Source organism: Polyergus mexicanus, unplaced genomic scaffold, assembly GCF_030449975.1.
Source record: "Polyergus mexicanus isolate NDT 795.1 unplaced genomic scaffold, iyPolMexi1.0 SCAF_45, whole genome shotgun sequence".
NCBI classification, from domain to species: Eukaryota; Metazoa; Arthropoda; class Insecta; order Hymenoptera; family Formicidae; genus Polyergus; species Polyergus mexicanus.
Genome location: NW_027223365.1, coordinates 47,501 through 58,692, shown reverse-complemented (window position 1 = coordinate 58,692; position 11,192 = coordinate 47,501). Strand labels below are relative to the sequence as shown.

At 40.4% G+C, this 11,192-nt stretch overlaps 1 protein-coding gene across 1 annotated transcript; it reads left to right on the top strand.

Annotated features, from left to right (window-relative positions):
* Positions 1-3,945: 3,945 nt before the first annotated feature.
* Positions 3,946-6,420, top strand: LOC138943823 (uncharacterized). The gene has a single exon (XM_070314760.1). It carries the CDS (start codon positions 3,946-3,948, stop codon positions 6,418-6,420), a length of 2,475 nt encoding a protein of 824 aa, XP_070170861.1.
* The last annotated feature ends 4,772 nt before the right edge of the window (positions 6,421-11,192 follow it).

Sequence of the window (11,192 nt, the reverse complement as noted above, 5' to 3'; positions counted from 1 at the left end):
ATTTAATTTTATCATCGTCATTGTATACGTCACCGTCGGGTATTCTCTTGAAAATCAACTCGTAGAGACCTGGTGTTCCCACGTATCTTATTCCACCGATAATTATATTGTCATCTTTATCCACATCAAAAATTTTATCACCAATCATCATTCCTTCGTTGCAAAATTTAACACCGTAAACATTATCCATACTGTTATTTTTATCTTGACTCAAAATAGCTCCAACATATTTTTGCCCTAGTGGACCCAGATGTGTGCGCAATGTATTTTGACCCTCGGACGTTTGTAGCAGATGTTGAACCGATGTCACAAGCGTTTCAGGCATGATTTCGAAAACTTCTTCCACATACGGAGACGATCTTTCGTGCAATATTTGACTCGATTGTACATCTTTTATCGGAGTAGAAGTAACCACATTCGATAATTGTTTCATTCGCTTACGTTTCGATTGATTTGGAGTAGAAGTTATTAGCGAATCGTTCAATGATATATTTGACCTTGTTCGCTTTGTTCCAGACTCTTTTTTCAGATGCTTGTCTTCGAGCATACTCGATGGTTCGATTTTCGCTTCATTAGATTCCACATTGATTGTATTTTCGACAAGTTGTTTTAGAGGTTCGATAATTGGTTTAAAGTGCCTCTCCAATGCGACGTCTTCCTCCATTTGACCGGTTTTTAAAGAACGATATTTTTTGCGGATTGATTCGCTCGTTTTTACAATCTCTCTCGCAATCTTCTCACGATCGTCACTGTCAATCGTCGTCGTCATGTTGCGCTCGGACGAAAATTTTTAGACGTTGCTCGATCGATGTATCGATAGCGACTAACCACTTTACGGTATTGCAAAATCGTTAAATCCTTTTCGATATCGTCCATTAGTCTGTAAACTGTCTTTATCAATCACTACAAATCCATACTTGTGTTGCCAGCATTTCTGACAGAATGCGCGAAAATCGCCGTAAAACATGTCAGTATTTACATGATCGTTGTATACATGTTTCAAGTTTGTACCATCTTGTTTAAATAAAATCAGTAAATTTGCATTGTCCCGTATAAGATACTTGGATATCTTCGCATACGTTTGACAAAGATAGAAACAGTCGACGCTCGAGTGTCGACCCATTGCAAAGTACTCTCTTATCGTATCTTGCTTATCGCACGCCACGTCGTCAAAGATAAAAATGGAATTCGGAAGCGCTTCGCTCGGTGGAATAACGTCACTATTATTAGAGAATGTAAAATAACCAATTTCATCGATCGATAATAGCAAATTTTCCAAGTATCGATATTTCGGTTGTTGAAGCGATTTCGAATATACGTACACATTCTCGAAATGTACACCGTGTGGACTTTTTATCAAACTTATCAACACGTTAGTCTTACCGCAATTCGAAGGACCGCAAATGATACCGCGTATAGTAGTCGGCAGCATGTTTCCATGTTTGCGTATTTCTTTCTCGGACATTACTCGTGTTTTATCGTCAAAATTTATCACTTTGATTATCGTCGCTTGTCGCGCGAACCGCATGTTTGCTCTCGCGAATCTCAAATCAGATTTTGGAAAATGAGTCATCGGGGCCCTATTTATAGAGGCACACCGAATCGAAACTGCTCAGTCTAAAAAATGTTTCTTCTTCTATCGGTTGACAGCGTTAATAAAACATTGTGACAAATGTCAGCAAAAATTATAAGAGGTAGCGGTTTGTTAAATCGTGCGATAAACGCACTTCCTATCGAATTACATATTCCAGGCTATCAGTTTTGCGGACCGGGAACTCATTTAGAAACACGATTGGCTAGAGGCGATCGAGGTATCAATCCATTGGATGCCGCGTATCGCGAGCACGACATAGCTTATTCCCGAAGCAACGATCTCGGTCAACGACACGTTGCGGATAATATACTCGCCACGAAAGCGCGAACGCGTATTACCGCGAGAGATTCGACTCTTGGCGAAAGAGCAGCCGCTACAGCTGTTTGGGCGGCTATGAAGGCAAAGACAAAATTCGGTATGGGGCTGAAAACAAAAAAATCATCGATGAAGAAAAAGACTGCGAAAAAACGAATATTTCCTATAGCGAAGCGCGGTGGTATCTTACTAATTTTACCATTATTGGGAGTTCTCGGTTCGTTGGCTGGCGGGGCAGCGGGAATCGCGAAGGCGGTGAACGATAGCAAGGCGACGCAACGTCAGCTCGAAGAAATGCAGCGTCATAATCGCGCCATGGAAGGTCACGGACTTTATCTCGCTCCATACAAGCGTGGACGAGGGTTCTGAACAGCAGCCAAGAAAAAAAAATGTCAAAATAAAAATGCCTGCCAGTGTAACAACCAATGTACAATTGGAACAGCTTGCAAGACGTATGCGTATACAATTTTTTAGAGGTGTTTTCATACGCAATAATTTACCGATAAACGGTGTACGACGAAATGAGAGCGGTATCGTCAATTTGGATGACGTCGATGGTTCCGGTACTCATTGGGTTGCGTATGCAAAGAGGGGAGATCGTGTAGTATATTTCGATAGTTTTGGAAATCTGCGACCGCCCAAGAAATTAGTGCGATATTTTGGACAGAATGTTGCAAATATAGAATACAATCACACGGCCTATCAAAATTACAATCAAAGTATTTGTGGACGATTGTGTCTTGGATTTGTTCAAACGGTCGATGATCGATATGAATTTAAAGCCTGACAATTCACCGTCGCGACTCAGTATTCGTTTGACAGTTTTCCAGCATGTCGCTCACACTTACGTTGACAGGCAAGAGTAGCGCGCTTGCTGTAAGTTACTTTCCGGCTATAGATTTAAACGATGGCGATTACGAGCTTGGTTTAACGGACTTTGAAACGTATCATACGATATCGAACGTGAATTCTTGGAATAATAAATTTTATTTTGATAACGACGATAAGGAAATTACGATTCCCGAGGGATCGTACGAATTGCACGCTATAAACGAATATCTCCGACATGCAATTTTACGACATCGACGTGTAGTTGATTCCAACGATATTGTTGATGGTGTCGTAACCCGACCAATTTCTTAATGTATGAAAGAATAAAACAATAAAGTGACACAGAAAAGTGTAAGAAAGAGCTGAGTAAAGCAAAGCATTAAAATTAGAAAAGAGATCAAGGAAAATTAGGAAAGAGTAAAGTAATAAAATAATATTAATAAAATAAAAGTAAGATACGTGACTAAAGAGAAGGAAGTCACGGTCAAGTTCTCGGAAGCTGAGTAAGCAGCTGACGAGACAGACTGACAAGCGGAGCACGAGACATGCTCCGGTCAGGGACACCACACTCCTCCCCAATCAACGACCTAATTAATTAAGAGATATAATAAGCGCGAGATGCACCTCGCGAGCGGAAGAAAAAAGAGAGACGACTCGCAGACTACTCGCTCGCTCAATATTATCGAAGTACCGTACGTATCGCGCCCGACTATTATAATCGCGAATAAGTGAAAGTGTATTAAATCTTGCAAAATATACTAAATTATACCTAACGTCCGGGAGTGTCTTATTTCGAGCGTGGATCCTAATCCTTTGGGCGTACAAATCCCAAAAGACCTCTTCCTTAGCGGCTAGAGGCACAACATTAATTGGTGGCAGCGGTGGGATACGCCAGCTCTAACAAGATCAACACCGGTAAAGGTCCATAACCACGAAGCAGAAAATTCCGTGGAATCGACAGAACGAGAGACAGCGAGGATAACTCCGTCAGACAGTCGACACCTACAACCGAGGGAAAAGGAAGTCTAGCAGGAACTTCGAGACACCCGGTATATCGAGGCGACAACGAGAAGCGCAACCTGAGAAGGCGCACCGACCTATCTCAACGGCACGCGACGATCAACGCCCGACGGCCGACATCGAACGAGAGAATGCTGCTCATCGTATTATTGTAAGTCGAGAAATCAAAATTTGTAAACGCGTGAATGTCGGAAAACCGAAACGCACCACAGAAAAGCGTAGCGAATAAATCGTGGCTATTTAGCGAACCAGCGAATAGAGCCATTAGAAATAGCGCAGTAAACCCTATAAGAGTAGCAGTAGAAGCACTCCGGGATATACGCGATAACGTACGAAGAAATCTAAGCGCATTAAATTCAAGCGAGAATTTGTCCGAACCAGAACTCGGAGCAAACGTTGTAACCGAACGCGAATTTCCATTTGGCGAATTAGATAACAGTTTAATAGCGAACAATATAGAACTAGATGTTGAGGTCGAATCATCAATAAGCGCGTCTAGTAAACTAACACACCGCCGCGAATTCTCACTAACGTCATACGATTCAAGTATCTTTGACCCCGACGAAATCTATCGCATTCGAGACATGTATAACTCAAACGCTTCCGCATCGCAACCCATCACATCAGAAGATATCGATGAGGGAATTAGGCGATTACAAGAAGAAGCAATCAGAAACGCGACACAATCAAACGCGCAAGCTCAGCACAAACCGCAGGAAAAAACGGACGAAGCAACCGACGACTTTAGGGAAATATTGCGGGAAATGAGAGAGGAAATTAGACGAGAAATTAGAAGTATGCATGCCGAGATATACGATTTGAAAATTAGAGGACCGCAACCCCGACAAAACAACGGGCATAGAACTCCGCCGGGAGAAAGAACCGAGACCGTATACGAGTTCACACCCGAGGATGTACGACATCAAAGAGGACGCGGATTTTTACAATTAAAAGAGGCTCGTGGAATGATTCCGGAATTCGACGGATCACCTAATAAATTACAAGAATTTTTGAGCGCGACTACATATGCAGTAGAACACATCGACCCGTTAGATGAAGTAACGCTATTAGGAGCAGTATTATGCACGAAATTAAAAGGCAGAGCGATGCTAGATTTCCAAACGCGAAAAATTCGAGACTTCGCACAATTAAAAAATGAATTAGAGGTCTGCTATGCGAGTAAAAAGAGTACGACACATCTACAAATTGAATTCAATACGCTAAAACAGAAAAACGGAGAAAGCGCACGAACTTACGGACTGAGAGCAGACAAATTAGCCATGGAGCTATACGAATCAATGATGGAAGGACGACATCATACAGTAGATAATAAACGCGCAATAATGGAAATAATACAACAACAAGCCTTAGAGAATTTCCAGATAGGATTGCAGGACGAAATTAAAACAATTGTTCGATCGCGAGGATATGCTACGTTGCAAGAAGCAATAGCAGCGGCCAGCGCGGAAGAAAAGGTTAAAGGACCACCCGCGACCGGTACGCGAAGCAAAATAAATTTCACACCGACCTATAAACAAGAAAATAAAATAAACGTGCAATGTCAAAAATGCGGAAAAATTGGGCATTACGGCCGAGATTGCCGAACTAGCCGATATACAAATCGATTCTCATTGCCGAAACCCGATAGACAACCCCGCGTAAATACGGTAAATAAATATTGCCACTATTGCAAAAAATCCGGACATGATCGCGAAGAATGTTGGTTATTACACGGACGACCCAATAGAGATCAATCGAGCCGAATCAAACAATATAATTCGCGACCGGAAAATAAAAACCGCAAGAATAGCGAGCAAGGAAAAAAGAAATTTAACTCCACGCAAAATAGCGATGAGGAGGAAAGGAACGAAAGAAAGTCGCACCGATCTGCAATGGAATACCAAATATCGCACTTCAAAAATACGCCGCATATACAGACAGGATTGGACCTCGTCACATTACCAATGCGAGAAGCGAAACGCGAAAAAATAAACTTACTATTCGATACAGGAGCCGCAATCTCATTAATTAAAGTGAAACATTTAAAAGGCGAAACGTTAATAGAAGAAGAAAAAATAACGCTCACCGGCGTAACGGGACATAAGATATGTACACTTGGAAAATTTAAAGCGACAATAACTCTGAGAGAGCGCCGAATTAACCACACTATGTACGTTGTTAAGGATGATTTTCCGATAGAATATGACGGAATACTAGGAGTTGATTTCCTACGAAAGCATCAAGCCACTTGCAATTATAAAACAAAACAATTAAAGGTAGGACAGCATATCTTAAAGCTCTACCCCTGTCTAAAAATGACGCTGAAACCACGTAGCGAAACTATAATACAGGTCGCTACTGACAAGAACACGATAGGCGTGATAAAGGCAGAAGAAACAATACCAGGAATATTCATAGGTAATTGTCTGGTAGAACCTACGAATTACCTATGTGCAGCCAGCATTATAAATACAACGGACAATACAATCGAAATGCTAATGCCGCAAGTAAATATAGAGGAAATCAAACGAGGCGAAACAGAAGAAATTAACGTAATACGAACGCTAAATAAAGAGGAAGTAATTCCGCGTAGTGAAAAGGTATTACGGTTATTACGTACACATACACACGAATACAACAATATGGATAGCGCTGAGTAGTGCGAACTCATGGTTATACTCTACACGAGCAAACCAACCGATCGAAATAACGTGCAAAAACGACGCAACGCGAAAAATAGAAATAAAAGGAAGCGGACAAATCACATTAAAAGAAAAATGTAAACTAACAACACAAGACGTCATAATACGGACAAAAAAGCCCGCGATAATAACGATCGTACAGACAAAGCTACCAGACTACAATCTTACGATAACACACAACGAACGAAACGAAAAAACATTGGACAAAATTAGACCGATAAAATTGCGAAAAGTCATTAGAAACCCGACAGAATTAAGGGACCTAAGCGAAAGACTTGACGACACAAACGAAGACTTAAATAACAATTATTTCCCTACTAACGGACACATTATATATCCCGTAGCTTCAAGTTGCACAGGAATAACAATAATAATAATAATTACCATAATAGCAATTATATACGCTAAGAAAAAATGTAAGACGGAAAAGAAAAAATTATCAGAAACTAACATAAACCCGATGTGCAAACCGAAAATAATTCAAGAGCACATCTACGGCACCGCAAGCGGATCGAATAGAACAGCTGAGATAGAAACCGACATCGCGATAACTAACACTGCGATGTTAGTTATTAATATAAAAGTAAATATAATATTAAAATAAAGTAAATATAAGAAACAATTGTAAAATGCGAAAAATGTATACCGAAAAAAATATGTAGACGAAAATTCACGTATAGTTAATTTTCTTTTTCCAAAGGGGGAGGGATGTCGTAACCCGACCAATTTCTTAATGTATGAAAGAATAAAACAATAAAGTGACACAGAAAAGTGTAAGAAAGAGCTGAGTAAAGCAAAGCATTAAAATTAGAAAAGAGATCAAGGAAAATTAGGAAAGAGTAAAGTAATAAAATAATATTAATAAAATAAAAGTAAGATACGTGACTAAAGAGAAGGAAGTCACGGTCAAGTTCTCGGAAGCTGAGTAAGCAGCTGACGAGACAGACTGACAAGCGGAGCACGAGACATGCTCCGGTCAGGGACACCACACTCCTCCCCAATCAACGACCTAATTAATTAAGAGATATAATAAGCGCGAGATGCACCTCGCGAGCGGAAGAAAAAAGAGAGACGACTCGCAGACTACTCGCTCGCTCAATATTATCGAAGTACCGTACGTATCGCGCCCGATTATTATAATCGCGAATAAGTGAAAGTGTATTAAATCTTGCAAAATATACTAAATTATACCTAACGTCCGGGAGTGTCTTATTTCGAGCGTGGATCCTAATCCTTTGGGCGTACAAATCCCAAAAGACCTCTTCCTTAGCGGCTAGAGGCACAACAATGGCGAAGAACACGATGAATATACAATAACGCTTCGCGCTAATCATAATACGCTAAAAAGTGAAATCAAATGTATCTATAGAATAAATTTTAGTAAACCGGGCAACGTTGGACCGTTGTTGGGATTCTCGTCGAATCGTATATTACAGCCTCGGAAATGGCACGAATCGGATGTACCGATAAATATTATTAGCGTAAATATTATTCGTATAGAATGCAGCGTAACCACTGGCGCGTACAGCAATGACAAGTGCGTACACACGATACATGAATTTTCACCGAGCGTGCCGCCAGGATATAAAATATCGGAAACGCCAGCACAGATCATTTATCTACCGATCGTCGCACGGAGCATTACTGATTTAACGATACGCATTGTTGATCAAGAAGGACATTTGCTCAATTTTCGAGGAGAGGAAATTACCGTAAGATTGCATATACGGCGGCGCCAAAAATAAAGCGTTTGACAAATGAAATGCTTGTGTTGAACGGAAGCACGGAGCATGCGAGAGACAATATCTTTGCGAGGGACAATATTTTTGCGAGAAGGCGAGTGACTGCTGTATCGGGTGACAATAATCAGATATCTGGTTACGCTAAAAAGAAGCTCAGCGCGTTGAATCGCGAGTTTTTAAAATCATTGGCATTCGTCGTACGAAATACTTAACAATATGATTAACATCTTGAATATCGGAGGTGATCCGATCTTTGACGACCGTATCATCAAGATTGAGACTCATACGTACAATCCATACGCCAACACAACGCTTGGATATAGCGACGAGATACGGATACCAATACAACATCAAGATTTGTACACGTTACCATGTGAAAGTTTTCTATACGTCGAAGGAAAGTTGATGGTGCGTAAAGTAGCTGAAAAGGGAAGAGTGGTATTGGGAAACAATTGTGTCGCGTTTATGTTTGATGAACTTCGATATGAACTCGACAGTGTGGAGATTGACCGCAACAGAAACGTTGGAATAACTTCCACGATTAAAAACTATATCTCTTTAACAACCGAGAAAGGTAAAATCTTGGGGAATGCTGCGTGGAATATGTCACATAATGCTGTTGAATCTTACTTCAATTTTTGCGTGCCGCTAAACATACTATTGGGTTTTTGCGAAGATTATAAGCGAATTGTGATCAACGCTCGTCACGAATTAATTCTGATACGTTCGCGCAACGACAACAATTGCATATTTGGACATGCTTCGGCTGAAACTGATATCGAATTATTCAAGATACAATGGCGTATGCCACATGTAATATTGAGCGAGGTCAATAAACTATCCTTGCTGCGCGCGTTGGAAAGTGGGCGATATTTGAATATCAGTTTTCGCTCTTGGGATCTATACGAATTTCCTCTATTGCATAATACCACCAAGCATTCGTGGACCGTGAAAGCCGCCTCTCAGCTGGAGAAGCCGCGATACGTGATCTTTGCGCTGCAGACTGGTAGAAAAAATGCTGTGTCAAAAGATATTACTACATTCGACGACTGCAAATTGACCAACGTTAAACTCTATCTAAACTCGGAATTTTATCTCTACGATGATTTGAATTTAGATTTCGATAAAAATAGATTCGCTCTCTTGTTCGATATGTATTCTCGTTTTCGCAAATCTTATTACGGATGTGATAATGATGATGTGCTATTAAACATTTCAAAATTTCTACATTGCGGTCCTCTCGCGGTTATCGATTGCTCGCGACAAAACGAGTCTGTCAAAAATTCCACCGTGGACGTGAGATTAGAGTTTGAGTGCAAGGAGGATATACCGACAAATACTACCGCCTATTGTCTCATCTTGCACGATCGCGTTGTCGAATATTGCCCATTGACCAACGTAGTTCGTAAAATTACCTAAATCAGCAAATATCCCCTCCAATGTCAAAATATAAAAAGATTGAGATTTTGACGATCGGCAACAGTCGTACATCGTTCTTGCAATTGTACGATAATATTATTAGCATGATGGCGCCAACGTTTGTGGATCTGCAGGGATTCATTATCGAGAGAAACTTTGTCGTGAAGGAAGTAGCGATATTGAGAAATGGATCTGTTCTCTCTCATTATTTTTTTGCAAGTCCCGTACCATGGCGTGCGCTTACAAAATCTGAGAGATGCCAAGCTTCATGGCTAATCGGACATCACCATGGACTTCAATGGGAGGATGGAAACGTTCCATACAGCTTCGCTAGGCGTTTGATTACGAGAGCTGTGATGGGCGCGACGGAAGAGGAAGATGGAGCATCTCCTATCGTGTACGTTAAAGGACGCGAAAAACGAGAATGGCTGGTCGATATATTTGATGATGATGCGAGAAACGACGTTATTATTGAGACTTTAGGTGCGGATTATGAAGATATCACTTCGTTAAATAAGCTAGATGTTACTAATACTATGCGGTGTGAAAAACATTTAAAAAATTGCACTTTACAAAATGTATTTAAAATATTCAATTGGTGGACGAATCTTTATAAAGATTCATCCAAACATTATTTAGAATAAACTATTGTTAAAATATATTTTATTCTCTTTTATTCTTCCCTTTTCCTCTTTCATATCCTAGTATGCGTGTATTAAATTTCTGTACGTGACGTTAGATAGCGGCGTCAGCCACCTTATCAGGCTACTGATGTTGCATTTTAGTACACGCACATAGACTTTAATTTTTGAATGGTGTATAAATAATTATTTTGTCGTTCAATAACCGTTCGATAGCCGTTCAAAGCCATTCGATAGTCGTTCAAAGCCGTTCAAAAGCCGTTCAATAGCTGTTCGATAGCCGTTCAATAGCCGTTCGATAGTCGTTCAAAGCCGTTTGATAGTCGTTCAAAGCTGTTCAATAGCCGTTCATAGCCGTTCGATTGTCGTTCGATAGTGGTTTACGATATTATAATAATATATTAATCATATTTAAAAGACTTTAGATATTTGCTCGTGGAAACATGCTAACTTTTGTTTTTTTATCAAGAGCTGAGAGTAAGCGTTCTTCGTATGTCATACATCTCCTACTCTAAAATGTTTAATCCAGACAATGTCTATCCTGGTGTGTTCGTCACAAAGTGTTCGACTATCTAACAGTCTAGTATCGTTATAAGTGTTGTTAGTAAAATTAAAATAAAGCAAAAGTTAATAAAAATGTTTTGTCTTAATCTGGTAAGTAGTATTCAGTGTTTTGACATGTGTGTGCGACATTATGTGTGATATTTATTAATTAATAATATATTTCAGTTCGTGCAAATTGACGTCACCGCCGATACATGCGGTGGATGAGAGGAAATTTGCGTTGGGCGCACGCAAGCTTGTAAGGTGACACTCGAGAAGTCCGCGAGAGTGCATGTGTGCACCCAACGCAATACGAGGATCAGTGATGCCAGAAACGGGTCCCGCGGCTCACGGGTCAGCAATGGAAGGGATAACGCACACAAGC

Bases quoted from the DNA above. Each gene is read 5' to 3' on its own strand.
- LOC138943823 (XM_070314760.1), top strand. From the start codon at position 3,946: ATGTCGGAAAACCGAAACGCACCACAGAAAAGCGTAGCGAATAAATCG.